The following is a 16963-nucleotide window of genomic DNA, read 5'->3' on the forward strand; positions in this document are numbered from 1 at the left end:
GGGCAAGAGGTAAGCTATGTGCTACCCTGGCATCCAGATGGGCCTGGCCAAAGTGCCATAATGCTTAACTGTAAGTAAAGAGCTTGGTCATGGACAAATGCTGTCATGATCCAAAAAGTAATAACTAGATTTGGACCCTGCTAGGAATTCCCTGTTAGGAATGATTAATCTGGCCTGAGTGCTATAGTCTGAGATCTGTGGCAAGATGTTCCCAGAAGAGCTGCCCTACAAGCCTCAATGTTATCTCTTACTGTGTCCATACAAAAATAACTAGTATTGAGATGTTTTTTTATAGTCTCTGAGTCTTGGCCATTTATGGGATTACACGGCGCCAGGGGGCCAGTTGGTGGGTGTGACCCCCGCCTACTGGAATTCGGAGGATCTGGGTGGAGGATGCTCAGCCCCGATCCGAGTAGGCTTGGAGATCTCAGCCCCGGGACCCGCTTGCCTTTGTTCCTCAGAGACTATAAAAACCAGCTTCCGGAAGAGAACAGTGCAGTCAGTCTCCTGCCCCTGCGCCTGGCTGTCCTCCCCAGGGCCCCTTGGAGGGAGCAGGTTGAGCTTTCCTCCCCGCCCCGACCAGGGCTCCGGCAGCCGAAGACCTCCAGGATCAGCCACCACCATGCTGAGACCACTCTCCGCACACCTGAAGGTTCCGGCAGAGGAACAAAGGCAAGCGGGTCCCGGGGCTGAGATCTCCAAGCCTACTTGGATCGGTGCTGAGCATCCTCCACCCAGATCCTCCGAATTCCAGTAGGCGGGGGTCACACCCACCAACTGGCCCCTTGGCGCCGTGTAATCCCATCAACGGCTAAGACTCAGAGACTATAAAAACAAGCTCCTGGAACATCTTATTATGACATCTTATCTCATTCCTACTTTGGACAAACTGGCAGGCTACTGAATGTAACCTGTCCACACGGCAGAGTCTGGCAAACTCCCCGTGGCGTACCCAATATGCCAAATACCGATAACAATGAGGGGTCTCATTCTCCTAAAGATCTTTGAATATAGCACTTTCTTAAAAATCTCAGGGCTAGGATGAAGGAGACGTTACTGCAGGCTCGAGGCAATCGACGAATAACAGGATGGTCGTGATTTGTGATTCGTGATTGAGATGTTGATAGAGTTATTGGACTAGGGAAAAGAGAAAAACATCTTAAGGGTTATTTTGCCCTTGGGCAGTCAGGCTTTGGAATATCCTAGGTGATGTTCCCTTTGAACTTGATTTTGCTACCTGACTGGGTGCAGTGTCAGCCTGGAGAGATAAGGGAGTTGGAGAGGCGGGGGTGGGGGGGGGGGGTGAGGAGAGAGAGCAGGGCAGCAGGCAAGATGGACTGCAGAGAGGTTAGCAAGAGGGAAAGAGAGAGAATAATGTAGAAGAATACAGGAGCAAGCAGTTGGAGAGAGAGGAGAGGAGAGACAGGAGTGAAGGAAGAGAGGATTGGAATAAACTGCAACGAACACCAACCAGCCTGGCGCTCTTTATTCCTTTGCCTGCCCTTGGCCAACAGCCGTCCCAATCCAGGCCACACACAGTGGCTCAAGAGCACGAATGTGGGTGGTGAGATAGAACCATCCAGAGAGCCCGCGAACACACAACCTTCTATGTGCATAGTTTTTACAGAACCTGGGTCGGCCTCATGCAAGGCAAACGCCCTACTCGCTGTGCTATCACTCTAGCCCCCTCAGCATAAATAAGAAAAAGAAATAATAAAATTCCATATTTTATGTAACCCTATACCAATTGATGCCATTTATCAGTTGCCAGCAACTAAGAAATGTGGGTTTTACTTTAAAATGTGGTTCTTCTTTGGGTGAGAGGAACAAATACAGATGATGTCATTCATATGTAAGGGAATTACAAATGAACAATGGCAAGAACTTGAGAGCTGGTCTACAGAACAGGGAGGGAGGCAGGTACTAGTGAATGTTTGGAAAGGGACCTTGGGACCTACGTGGAGGGAAGCTGGCACTCTTGTGGAGAGTGTGTACTGGAACATTGTATGCCTGTTACTACCATTAACAGTATTGTGAATCTCCATAACAATAGAAATTAGGGAAAACTTTTAAACTAGCATAAGTTCTAGAAAATATCAATAGTGACTAAAAAAGAGGTACATACATATAAGATTCCTTATTTAGAATATATTCTGTTTTTCAAAGAATAAATTTTAAGCATGCCATAAGGAAAACAAAAATAATTCTCTTTTGGGGGTGTTTCTTTCCTTAGAAATTGGTAAATTTATTACTCTCATCATGTTGTTTACTTACAACATATTACAAGTGTATAACATAGTACCATGGATAATTTTAGATATACATTGTAATACTTTTACATATCACATAATAGAGATATAAGCATATTATAAATAGATATATGATACTGATAAAGCTGACACTGCTTCTAGTCAAATTACTTTCTCCCTCTTCCTGGTAATTATTATACACAAGGACATTAACAACTGGAAGATTTCCAATTTAGGCATGTCAGTGTTCTAGTTTTCTCTCATTTTGTTCCTTGCCTGAAGGCATTTCTTAATAGGTATCTTGCCTTTTGATAACTGTTTGACAGGTTGAGAAGCTGGTCTAGAGTTGGATGTGTCAGAATGCAAGTGAATCAGATACACTCCTCACACAGAATGGTTTTTGCTTTCAGTGGTTATTAACATTAAAAAATGAGATAAACGAATATCTTATTTTTGCATTATTTTCATTATTCTGAAATCCAAACAACAAATTAATGGGTTGAATTTGTATTTGAATACAGAAAAGTTTGTGTTGGGACTGTGATTAACCTTCTCCATGAAAAATTCACTTCCGGTGATTAGGTAGGGTAATAAAGATGTGTTTAAAGTTTTAGATATAGATGATTTGAGTCATTACAAAAATTACCATGTTAACATAGCTACTAAACAAAAAGGTTAGGCATTAGAGACCTAGATATTTGCCTAACTCTGTAATTACTTCTCTTTCATGGTTTTTAATCAACTCACCCCCATCCCCTACCCCCACAGCAACCTTAGATGTTCTTAAGAAATATACAAGTTATATATGTGAAAGCAATAAAAGTGCAACAGAACATCATCAATGTAAGGTCAATACTAGGTCTATTACTATTTAGTTATTAATTATCATTATTTCAGCTGCTACATCATTAATTTTAACATGTCTGAGAAAAAAGTTTAGAACATATGCCTTCAATGTGAGAAGCATTTGTTTTTGTGCCACTTTTAATTCTGTCAAGTAAGTTGATCTTTTTCTTTATAAATATAGTCTTCATTATGTTTCAAATTAAGAATGGTTGTATTGGTTCTCACTTCTAAGATTTAGGTTTTGTCCTAATCACTTCTAGGCATAATAAAATTTACTATTAAATGAAAAGGAAATGCTTTAGTTGAAAATATTGAGTCCTGCTAAGCCTTAGCTTGACTAGTGATGCTTAGATAATCACTGCATGTCCATGAGCCAACTTTCCTCTAAACCTAATTTGATGGTATCTATTTAGAGGATAACTGGAAAAGTTGCAGTTCTGAATCATTTTATTTTTAACATGTTACATATGTTGTTGTTGTAACTGTACCTCATAGAAATTTATGTAGTGACTCCTCTAATGACGGATAATACCCTCAAAAATTTTATATAGAGAATAAAGGGAGAAATAAAAAATTGCTATCTTTTTTTACTGCATGAGGAGGTAACATGTAGAGAAAAACCATAAAAATCAAATAGCTTAAATTATGTTTTCAAATATAAAATAATAAATGTTAAAATCCTCTAATTTCTAAGGATATTTTACACATAAACAAGAAAGATTAAGCACAAAAAATTCTGGGGACGTTTCTTTAAACCTTTCATGAAACCATGACTATGTATTGCTGCTGGAGATATATATATACATAAATAGAGAGAGAGATGTGTATTTATTTACAGAAAGTACGTTTGATCTTCATAATTATTAGATACAAAATATAATACAACTATTATTTCATTAATATTTTTATTCTCTTCATATATCTTGTGCATTAAACATGAAGTCATTTGGACCTCTTTTAATCCTTTTGTTTCTTTTTGTCCTTAGGTGTTGTACAGATATTTTATGCTGTTTAATCTTCATACTGTTCATTTTTGGCTACATTCTTTTAGGACTTGTGGGTGAGTACATACAGGTATAGAAGATACTTAACATTTGCTAATGGAACAACTTAAGTCAGTGTTGAATTTTAAACATTAATTATTTTCTTCCAAAAGCACTTATATTGGAGGCTGGAGGGATAGCACAGTGGGTAGGAGATTTGCCTTGCATGCTGCCATCCAGGTTCAATTCCTCTGCCCCTCTCGGAGAACCCGGCAAGCTACCAAGAGTATCTTGCCCATACTGCAAAGCCTGGCAAGCTCTCCGTGACGTATAGTATATGCCAAAATCAGTAACAACAAGTTTTACAATTTGTTGTGAGATGTTACTGGTGCCCACTGGAGCAAATTGATGAAAAATGGGAGGACAGTGCTACAGTGCTATCTTTTCCTGAGGAAATAGATTTCACCAGTTTTCAGAGGGTACACAACACTGTAAGAAATTAACACAGGGCCAGAAAGATAGTACAGCAGATAATTTGACTGGCATGCAAGAACCTAGATTCAATCCCTGGCTTGAATGTTTCGCTGAGTACCACCAGGAGTGATACCTGAGTGCAGAGACAAGATTAAGTTTTGAGTGAAGGTGGGTGTGGCTTAGACACCAAAACCAAAATCAAAAAAAGCATACGAACCCAAAATAAATTATACCATGACAAGTAAATGCATATTATTTTGTGGCATAAATAAGTAAATAGTTATACCAACGGGGAAGACAAAAAACTTAATAGTTTATAGTCTCTTTTAAATGGTTTCACTTTTGAAATTCCAGCAAGCAGCTAAGTATGTTCATGTTGTTGTTTACTAAGCTGGAACATAGATTTCAATTTTGCTAAAAGTAACAGCTGACCTTTATTTTTAATAAACAAAAAAAGAAAGGATCATTACTAAAAATATTACCAACAAATTAACTGGTATATAATTCATATTGTCTTTGCCTGCCAGGAAAAGATATCCTGTGCTTTAGTCAGGCTAAAGATTTTAATATGAAAATGAAAATGAGGACAAATATATTCTTTTAAAAACACCAAAGTAATCAATGTGAATACTTTCTGTTAAATGATTTCATAAATGCATATGAAGGTATCATGTGTCCCCATAGGAATGTTTTGGCTGAGGATAAAGAAGGAGCAGAGAGCATCTCCTGAGAGGTCCTAAGGAAGCCTGGGGTGCCCATTCAACCCTGTACTATCTCTCTGGTCCCTCACTGGGAACCTAAATCTTATCCCTTAGATCTGATTTAGGAAAATTAAATATATTATTTTTAGTGGAAAAGCCAAACAGTAGGTTCTAATAACTAACGGCTTGAAGATAATGTGGAAAGCATTTTTTCTGTACTAGTAGGAACAAAGGGCTGTGCCTCCATTCTGTGTCAACAATAGAAAATACTCTTACTTGTTCTTTGAAAGATTTTGAAAGAGATTTTTATCATTCAACAAGAGAAAATCTTTGAGAATAGCTATTAAAAGTACTTTCCAGTTTGCTGCAACTTGGATGGAATTGGATGGTATCATGCTGAGTGAAGTGAGTCAGAAAGTAAAAGTCATATGTTGCTCATGTGTGGAGTAAAAATCAAAGAAAGGGATCAGACCATCCCCAAGGGAAACAAATCTTTAGATATGACCATTGAATGGGAAACTGAGGGGATGTGGGGATAAAAGAAAGGGAATATCAGAAAAAGAAAAGGGAATTTTGAAACACTGGTGGAAGAATTTCTGTATTACTCTCAACTCTACAACTATAAAATAATTACTTAAGTAGTATAAATGAAGACAGTGCAATTTTAGAAACTAAAACACTTAAAAAAACCTTTAGAAGAAAAAAATTGTTTTAGCAATACTATGAAAAAACTACACAGAACTACAGAATTTAAAAAATTAGCCAGGGGCTGGAGTGATAGCACAGCAGGTTGGGCATTTGCCTTGTACGCGGCCAACCCGGGTTCGATTCCCAGCATCCCATATGGTCCCCTGAGCACTGCCAGAAGTGATTTCTGAGTGCAAAGCCAGGAGTGACCCAAGCATTGCCAGGTGTGACTCAAAAAGCAAAAAAAAAAAAAAAAAAAAAAAAAAAAGAAGAAGAAGAAGAAAAAAAACCAAGCCAGAAAATTAAGAGGAGAGTGAATAAGAGAGGAGCATAAATCACCACCACTAAATGATGTACACTGAGGTATCTAGAACATTCCTTTGGTATTTCTTCAAAGTATTTTACTCCCAGACAATAATGCAATTGTAACACGGTGCACGTTGTTTAAATAGAATGTTAGTTGACTTTTTTCCTTCTACAAATCATAAAATTTTTAGCTTCTTTGACTTTGAGACACATCTTCATCTTTCTTATCTACATAATTCTCTTTGTTTTTGTTTCTTGATACACAATCAAAATTTCTTGCATATGAAATGGAGATGTGGCATCAAGCAGACCTAAGATTTTTTCATCTTTGGTGGACTTGGGGTAATTTCTTAGCCCCAGTTTTCTTACCTATAAAATATGAAAACTCCTACTTCCAGGGCTATTGTAAAGACTAAGTGAAATAATATCCTACTATACCAGTAATGCTACATAATAGCACTGGGCAGTGTTTTGTGTTCTAATGTTGTATGATCTAGTAGTTCAGAATTTTAATCATTTGCTTTTTTTTCCCATTTTTTTAATGAATCACCATGAGATATAGTTACAGACTTACACAAACTTTCTTGATTATGCTTCAGTCATACAATGTTGGAGTACCAATCCATCCACCAGTGCCCATTCTCCACCACCAATGTTCTCAGTATCCCTTCTGCCACCCCACCCCTTTCCCACCCCCTGCCTCTGTATCAGGCACATTCCCTCCCACTCCTTTTGGGTGTTAAATCACTTGCTTTTAAGTTTAATTTTCTTTTTTTTCTTTTTTTATTAGTGAAACACCATGAGGTACAGTTATAGACTTATAAATTTTTGTTCTTGGGTTTCAGTTATACAATGATCAAGTACCCATCCCTCCACCAGTGCCCATCCTCCACCACCACGGGTCCCAGCATCCCCCCCACCCCCATCACCCCCGTCCCACCCTGCCTCTGTGGCAGGGCATTCCCCCTTGTTCTCTCTCTCTTCTTTTGGGTACTGTGTTTTGCAAGGCATTGAGTGGCAATCATGTTTGGTCTATAGACTACTTTTACCATGCTTCTCCCACCCTGGGAGGGTCCTCACAACACCCTTTATTTGGTGCTCTCTTCTCTATCTGAGCTTCCTTTTCACCTAGCACGTGTGGCTGGCCTTCAAGTCATGGAGCAAAATTCCTGGTACTAATCTCAGCCATTCCTGGGTGTTAGTCTCCCTTTTTGTTGCTTTATGTTCCCCAGATGAATGCAATCTTTCTGTGTCTATCCCGCTCTTTCTGAATCATTTCGCTTAACATGATACTTTCCATGTAGTACCACTTGTATGTAAATTTCATAACTTCATCTTTAATTTTCTTAAGTATAATTTACTGTCTTGTATTGCAAACCATAATCTAGGTTAGTATAGTTTAAATGCACACAGGAATTTCATAAGGACCTTATATTGTGTTTGGAAGGCCTATTGCACAATGGAGAATAGTCTCTACTCCCATATCTCAAAATCAGTCATTGTAATCCCAAAAAAGAAACACCTGCTATCTTTGTATAGAGTTTATTTGGGAAAGCCACTACTGCTCTCTCCTGTTGACAGAATACAAGGACAGGAGAGAAGTTCACAACACTGTTCCACATGGAGCAAGATAAGAAGTTCGTCTTTTTATTCAAGACATCCAGATTCATTTTGTAAAGACAGCAGTTCACCTAAGGGAATTGAAGAGTAAATGTTCCTAAATGAAGGACTACAATATTGGATTGATTTAGAGATTTTCCCAAAATCAATCCTGATGCCAACTAATTAAAATGAGTGAATGAAAAACTGCATGTATGCCATATGTATGCTATATTTACAGCTTTAATAGCCTGTCTCTAATATAAGCATAACTCTTCAGTTACATCCAGTGTTGGAAAAATGAAAGAAAAAAAAGAATGAAGGAAAGAGATTGGCAGAGGTTGCTAAGAAATTGAAGAATCTTTTACAAGGAAACAATGTGTGTGTGTGCCTTCAGCTGAGGAAAGGCAATGTTAAGTCAGTCTCACTAACATGTTGTAAAGCTAACGTGTTGTAAATAGTCTGGCTTCTTTCATTGCCATCTTTGTTAGGTCAGGATCTCCTTAGCTTTATCTTGCATTCCTACTCTTTTCATATGAAGTATTGCCATGAAAGAGCCATGTTTCTCACAAATTTTGCTGAGAAGAAACTGTTTTTACCCTTTATGTGGAATACTGCCAGTTAGGGAACAACAAAGGGACTTGATACTCGACTGCTGAAAAGCAGAGCCTCCATTGAAGTGCAACTGAGTCTGGGTAAAAGGTACTCAAATCTTGAATGATCAAACTAATATTTATGATAATAGCCCTCCTTTTCCTTACTTCACTGATGATTGCTAATCACTTATTTTACTAACTAGAGAAAGGAATATTTATGATGTACATTATTCTTTACAATCCTTGTGTTAACATTAGATCTATAATAAAAGCATAATTTTAACAGTCATAAATTTTTATTTGTTTTTTCAAAAGGGTTTCTGTTGAGCAGATTAGTTAATTGTTGCATTTACCAAGCCACTACTTGGAACTATGGTTCGGAGTTTTTGTTTCCAATCTTGCTAAGGAACTGTTAACAATATTCACTGGATTGATAGGAGATTAACAAGAAGGTGTTTAAATGCAAAGAAACCCAGAACTCTCACCATGAGAAGTTGCATGTAAGCATTCTGGTCAACAGGCTTGACTGAACTTTCAAAGAGTGTCTTTTGTCACCGACTGACTTGGTTTTTAAACATTTAAAGTCCTAATCAACATCTGACTGAGAGATCCCAAATGATCTCACACAATAAAGTGGTTGTACTAAGTTCATTATGAGGAAAGATGTAGCAACAGCTAGCAAATAAAATTTGATGCCTTGAAAAATGAATACTGAAGTCTCAAAACTTAAAATGTGAGCTTTGGTTTTGGAATCAGGTGGGTATTCAGAAACCCAGTGGGTTTGAAGAGGCTGGTGGTGCAAGTATGAAGGAAAGTGAAGAAAATGAAATTGGAAGCAAGGAGGGTAGGACTGTAGATGGTAGGAAGTAGGACTGTTTCTGATGAATTTGGTGATCAAGAAGTTATCCTTAGGAGAGGAACTAACCCTACAGCGCGTGCTGTATTTGCATTTTCTCTGACCTAGGGTGATTAAATCTGAAGCTTGAGCCTGAGCTTGTAATTGGATGAGGTTTCTGGTGGTGTTTGGGGAGTATAAATGCATTTGATTGTATAGGAATCCTAGAATATGCATGGTCAGAGGCTGATTAATAGCAGATACACGTAAGGTTGCAAATTCTCTTTTTTGTTCAGTATTATGTTCAAGCAGTTAGGAGAGGGCTCCTTCTGGCACCACTTCCTGGCAATACCTGGCCAGGCTTTGTGGGCCTGTTGCATCAGAATTTGGTCTTCAGTGCTCTGCTACTCAGGCTTAGCAATGCTGTGGATCACTAGGACTGTACCAAGTGTTTGGGGGACTCTGTGGTGTCAGTAATTGAACTCAGGATCTAGTGCGTACATGACTCATGCTCCAACATTTGAAGCTATCTTCTCAACCATTGGTTGTAGATTCTTTAGCCATTCTTCCTCTTGAGAGGTGGGGCATTCATACCTTTCTCTGGACTCTGGTAAACTTTGGGATTGATTATTCAGTGGAGATATGGGTCTGGCGAAAGACCAGTAATGGGTCTTGGTGTACAAGTAATTTAAAGATCAAAGAAGGTCATCATGGATTGGCTAGAAACAGGGGTGGGGGGGGGGGAGAGGGGGGCGGGCGGGGCTGATATTGCATCATATAGACAAAAAAGAGGTTAACCTGATTCAGTCTTAAATTCTTAATGTTGTTTAAGTGAGAGAATAAAAAATGCTAAATAGTTTAATGTGATCCAATATGATTCCATCATTGCTGAATTCAAATATTCATGCTGGGGTCAGAGAGATAGCACAACAGATAAGGAACTTGTCTTGCATGTGGCTGACCCATGTTCAATCCTTGGCACCACATAGTCTCTCAGACCCCACCAGATGTGATCCCTGAACACAGAGCCAGGAGTAAACCCTGAGCACCACCACGTGCATCCTGGCACCCCCCTTTTCAAAACAAGTGTTCATGCTTATTGGGGGTATAATATAGTCATATGTCTTTTTTTCCCTGTTTGCTTGTGTAAATCCAGTAGATTATTCTTTTCTCTGACCAAAAATGTCTTCAAATGCCAAGAAGGGAGCATTCTCATTTTTAGTACCTTATAGGTACTAGAACTTGGAAACTTGATTGGTGCTATTTGGTAGAATTTCTTTGTTGATTGCTCATTTGGATTTGTTTATTTGTTTTTGCAATTTCCTGTCACATTTAATGAAGGCAGTGAATAAGTAGTCCCCACAGGTTGCAATCCCAGAATCCCAGCCACCCTGATTTTTGGCAAAAAAATCTCCTGCTTTAGTGTGGGGTGGTGTAAGGAAAGAGCCTGAAAATGGTTTTCCATGGTGGGAATCAAGACTTTAAAGTCTTTATACAGTGTGTATCTGGTGTTTTATTTCAGCTGTTCATCAGCCTCAGAAGGAATTAATGCCTTTTCACTATAGCAGCCCTATTATCCAGCAATGACAGTTTAATACTCCAGAGTATTCTCTAGGCCCTTGTGTTCAGCTATTAATGTTGAGCACCCACACACCCATCTTGTTTTTTTTTTTCTTTCAGTACAGCATTCAATAAATTACAAGAAATATTCAACACTTTATTATAAAAAAAGGCATAGAGTTTGGATGATTTTGATCAACTATAAACTAAGAACAAATTCTGAACATACTTAATGGAGGTTAGGCTAAGCTATTATTTTTGGTAGGTAAGGCTTATTGAAAGAATTTTGATTTACCTTATTTTCAACTTTTGATTGGTTAATTGGGCTGTAACCCCATCATAAATTTAAGGAAGATTTGTGTTTGTATCACATGACTCAATTCAGGCTCAGACTGCTCTATTGTAAATTAAAATCTTGGGGGAAAAGTTTGAGGTCCTACCTTTTCCTTTTCTTAAAGCAAATTGGTTTCCATCCCAAGAAATATGAGATATGAAGGAAGCATATTTTTATAAATAAAAGAAGTCACTCAAGTGGCCTTTTTAAGCACATAGGTAATTCTATGATGACTTTTTGTGTTTTTCTACAGAGAAACACTGAACAGTTTGTCTTACTATAAATAAAATTATATTTTTAGTTTGTGAATATGGTGTCCTCATTCTAATAAGAATTATAAAGGGAATCTGCAGTGGGATCTGGTTATGGGTCCTCATGGAACTAAAAATGTACCTATCAAACCATAGCTTATAACAGCTTTAGCAAAGAAAATTTATTTCTTTGAATAAAAATGATCGAAAGATTTGAAGAACTATAGTTCCAGTTTTTAAAAATTGGTCTAGTGAATTTTTTCTAAAAATGCATTATATTCATAACTAGAATCAATATTAAGATGTCTTTTGCAGGGTTGGATAGTGCTTACAGTGCTTTGCTTGTGGCTTACCCAAGTTCTATTCCCAGCACACCATATGAGCCCTCCAGGACTGATATTTGAGCACAAGCCCTCAGCACCACTGGGTGTGGCCCTCATGAAATAAACAAAAAGTCCTTTTGCATTCTTTAAAAAACTTTTACAGATTAGACTCTCAAACTATACTTGTTTTAGTTATAGAAATATTCATTTTAAAAAGAAAATAATATTGAGAATTTCTTGGCCAGTTTTCTCTAGTAATGAGTGACATGTTTACTGTTTGTTGAATGGAATATCGTTAGCAAGAGAGGAATTCGTTTGTGCTCAAGGACATGGCCCTAAACTCACCATTGGGTGGAAGAAGCCACCTGTGCAATGATAAATAACATTTTTCTTATGCAGGCAACTGGATACAGGGCCTTTCCAAAAAAATGTTTCTACAGCAGTAGTGTCATCAACACAGATTTTCAAATTCAGTATCATGTGTCCTATTATCTGCTTCATTGCATTTGTAAATTGCTTGTGTTAAAAAGCCATAAGCACAATTTGGCAGGCCTGCTCTTCACATATTAAAACAGTTAAAATGTACCTTTAAGGGATACAAAATAATGATTTGAAAGCCAACATTCCCAACTAGCAAGTGTTTAGGGAATGCCTTAGCTGCCCCAAACAGATTCGCAGTTAATTTTTAAGTGTCAGTGCAAGCAGTTGGTCTAATCACATTTTCTCCTTGACAGAGGGCTTTATAATGGCTCCAACTTCTGACTCAGACCTGGAGCATAATAGGAACATGCTTTGCAAATGTTGGGAAATGAAAGATTATGCTAGATAATAATACTCGCTCTTCATACTTCAGCATCACACACTTTCTAGATATGTATGAAACAAGAATTTACCTGAATAAAGTTTTCACACATCTACTAATTTTTGCTTATTTGTAATGAATAGCTGAAAACAGGTCTTTCACAGATCCCCTCAACACACACACACACACACACACACACACACACACGCACACACTATCATTTCTTTAATTGTCTCCAGATTTACATTTAAAACAAAAATTAAGAGGAAAAGATGACTGACCCAGATGTGTATTAATTGCTATGCAGCTTGGTTGTTTGGCTTTATTCATTAATATAACATAAGTTGCTTAATTCTAGAGATTGTGCTCTTAATCACAGTCCTATACTATTTTTTATTTAGTAGGAGGATGAATGAGACTTTTAAAAAATGAATGTTACTGAGAGTGGTCAGAGTAGATATCCCCAACATATACTCCTAATACTTTTCTCTCATCCCGAGCGAGTCCTCCAAACACCCTTTACTTGGTGTTCCCTTCTCTATTTGAGCTGCGTTTTCTCCCAGCACGTGCTGCCGGCTTTCAAGCCGTGGAGCAGATCTCCTGGCACTTATCTCAACTATTCTTGGGTGTTCATCTCCCATTCTGTTACTTTATATTCCCCAGATGAGTGCAGACTTTCTATGTCTGTTCCTCTCTTTCTGACTCATTTCACTTAGCATGATACTTTCCATGTAGAGCTACTTGTTTGCAAATTTCATTACTTCATCCTTTCTAACGGCTGCATAGTATTCCATTGTATAGATTACCAAAGTTTCTTTAACCAGTCATCTGTTCTCAGGCACTCAGGTTTTTTCCAGATTTTGGCTATTGTGAACAGTGTAGCAATGAACATACAAGTGCAGATGTCATTTCGACTATACTTTTTTGCTTCTTTGGGATTTATTCCCATGTGTGTATTGCTGGGTCAAATGGGATCTCAATTTCTAATTTTTTGAGAATTGTTCATACTGTTTTCCAAAAGGGCTGAACCAGTCGGCATTCCCACCAGCAGTGAAGGAGAGTCCCTTTCTTGCCACATCCACGCCAACACCGGTTGCTTTCATTCTTTTGGATGTGGGCCAGTCTCTTTGGTGTGAGATATCTCATTGTTGTTTTGATCTGCATCTCCCTGATGATTAGTGATGTAGAGCATTTTCTCGTGTGCCTTTTATTCATTCGGATTTCTTCTTTGAGAAAGTGTCTGTTCATTTCGTTATCCCATTTTTTGATGGGGTTGGATGTTTTCTTCTTGTGGAGTTCAATCAGTGCTTTGTATATCCTTGATATCAACCATTATCGGATGGGTATTGGGTGAATATCCTCTCCCATTCTGTAGATTTTTTTGTTTTTGTTTTGTTTCATTTGGGGCCACACCAAGTAATGCTTCCTACTCTGTACGTAGGAATTATTCCTGGCAGTGCTCAGGGAACCATATGAGATGCTAGGGATCAAACCTCAGTCAGCCACATTCAAGGCAAATGCTCTACCCACTTTTCTAACACTCCAACCCCAAAATAGTACTCAGCAGGCCTTGGGAACACTTTCTTTGATACTGAGCCTAGCTCTGAGGGCTCCATAATTCAATGCTTGGTTTTGGTACCGCATGCTGGTGGTCACCAGGGCAGCACTAGCAGGGATCAAACTTGTACTGCCTGGGATCAAACTTGGTGTCTCAGCATTTAGAGCTCAAGATCTACTTCTGAAAAGAAGAGGTAATTTGAAATAAATGTAGACTAAAACCCTCAGGACCTCTGACTCCTATCCTGTTACAGACATTTGCTAGAGGCCCTATATGACATCCTGTCCCTTGATAGATATTTTAGCTACCATTGAGTCCATTCTTCTATACAGACCTAACAACAGACCTGCCTAATAGCCTGGATAATCTAACATGTATTTAGTTCTCCGAATTCATCTCAAATATGGACCTTGAAGGGTGGTTTTCCTCTTAATAGACAAAGCAAGTTGCTGAAACTTACTTTGTCTTTTGGAAGGACTATAAGTACAAGACCTCTTTCATGATAAGACTGCTCTATATTTTTATGATGTTTAACTCTTATCCATCAGCACACACGTTTTTTCAAGATATTAAGACTATGTGGTATCCAGAATTCTCTCAATTATCAGCATAACAATATCAATATAAAGAAAACTTTGGTGTCCTTTGGAGTAGGCAAATCAGTAAAACCCTCTAGAATAAATTGTAACCAAGGACTCAGAGGTCATATAATCTTGAGGAAAGACAGTGTAGACATAGAGCCAGGTATCTGTTACTGCCCACTAAAAGCAAAACCCCACCTGGGGGGGTGTTTTCTACGATGGGAGAAAGGAGGAGTTTGTTTTATGCTAAATATTAATGTGTCCAGCTCTATAGTTTCAGAGGCTTTATATGCCTATCACATAATAAAGGCCAATAAGTAAAGTGAACAGGAATATGATAATTGACAATTCAGATTAAATGAATGATATTTAATCCATATTGCAGACTGGAATTTTAAGATAAAATTTTCTTCTAGGAGTAAAGACAGATATATGTCATATTTTGCCCTAAGGAATTAAGTCAAGAGCCACAGGTATTAAATAATATGGTAAAGAATCCCCCAGAAATACGTAACATTTTATCAATTATAGGTATAAGTTTAAAATATTATAAACAGGTCAAATTTTTATTTACAAAAAGGAAAGGTTGAAGAAGAAAATGATAATTTAACTAACTGTCCTTTTCAAGTATCTGAAATATTTAATAATTCTGTATAATGTTTATATCTGGGTTGGAGCGATAGCACAGAGGGTAAAGTGTTTGCCTTGCATGCAGCTGACCTGGCCGACCCAGATTCGATTCCTCCACCCCTCTCTGAGAGCCTGTCCAGCTACCGAGAGTATCTCGCCTGCACAGCAAAGCCTGACAAGCTACCCGTGACATACTTGATATGCCAAACACAGTAACAATTGTTACAATGGAGACATTATTGGGCCCGCTGGAGCAAATCGATGAAAAACGGGAGGACAGTGACAGTGACAGTTTATATCTATTGCTGCATTGCAAATTACCGTCCTCCCAAATCTTGTAAATATAAATGTAAAAAGACAAACATGTCTTATCTCACACAGCTTCTATGGTTGGGAGTCAACAACATGTCTATGGATAGTTCTGACTCTGAGTTCTTCTTTAGTAGCAGTTGAGATGTCAGCTAACAAGGTTTAACCAAGAGAGAGCTCAACAAGTTGAGCATATACTTTGCATGCAGGAGACTCTGATTCAACCCCTGACATCAATGGTGCCCTAAGCACAGTGTCTGACTCCCTGAAAGAGAAAGTAAGGCCTGAAACTTGACTATGGTGGAGGATCAGACTTCCAGATGACTTCCTCACAGAATGTTCTCAGTACCTGCTGATAATCATGTGGACTTTATGTAGGACCACCTGAATGTCCTCATGACATATTAAATGTCTTCCCTAGTAATCTAAAAGACAGATCAAAGAGGAAGCTGCAATTTATTATTTTCTCTTGCGACTAACATAATACATGATTCCTGCAGTACCTCAGTATATGATTTCTGCTACAGTCTAGTAACATCCATTCATTAAGTCTAAAATCTTACCTCAACACATGGGAAATTATGTACTAGCAAATGACTGATTTGTGAAATACATATTAAAGTGGTTTTAGTTAGACCACTTTTTGTGACTACTTTAGAGTCAGTCAAGGTGGAGTGCCAGGAGGGATTTTGTGATAAAGAGGAAGTTAGAGTGGCAATTAACAGTAACCTTAAATAATTGTGGTTAGGGCCAGAGTGATAGTAAAGCACTAGGGAAAGAGAGATGTGCTTAAGAGAGAATGTGGGAGTCTCCAAGTTGGGAACAGCAAAATATACATCCCAAGCAGATGTGGGCCATTTTAGAGAATCAGCGGATCCTTCCTCAGCTGATGTCGCTGTTTCACATTGTTATCAAGTTTATTCCTATTCTAGTATTGAAAGGCAGTGTTCTGATACCGATAGTCCAGATGTTAAAGTATAGACCCTGGGGAGCAACAAACCTGGGTTCAAACTCTGTTTACACTACATAAAAGGTAGACTGAGTTGCAGTTATCTATAAATCTTCGATGCAAATAATACATACTGTGTAAACACAAAAAAGACAGCAGTGGTCTTTCACTCCCACCGCCCGCGTTGGGTAGTCTCACGCCGGTTCCTCCACCCCAGAGAGGTCAGTGACAATGGGCAGTTGAAGGAATGGTCAGTGGCGAGGGCCAGGCTGGTTGGTGTCAGTTGCAGTTTATTCCAATCCTCTCTCCACTCACTCCTGTCTCTCCTCTGCTTCTCCCCCAGCCCACTCTTATAGTCTCATTATATTCCCCAGCGTGAGGGGTTGGGGT

At 38.4% G+C, this 16963-nt stretch overlaps 1 protein-coding gene across 1 annotated transcript in view; it reads left to right on the forward strand.

Annotated features, from left to right (window-relative positions):
• Positions 1 to 16963, forward strand: part of SLC44A5 (solute carrier family 44 member 5) — a 415088-nt gene that overhangs the window by 309174 nt on the left and 88951 nt on the right. Inside the window, exon 3 of the mRNA XM_056123215.1 lies at positions 4082 to 4155. Coding sequence (XP_055979190.1) covers positions 4082 to 4155 — 74 coding nt within the window. The remainder of the gene's footprint in view (positions 1 to 4081; positions 4156 to 16963) is intronic.

This window comes from Sorex fumeus, unplaced genomic scaffold (genome assembly GCF_029834395.1).
Source record: "Sorex fumeus unplaced genomic scaffold, SorFum_2.1 ptg000047l, whole genome shotgun sequence".
Lineage (NCBI taxonomy): Eukaryota > Metazoa > Chordata > Mammalia > Eulipotyphla > Soricidae > Sorex > Sorex fumeus.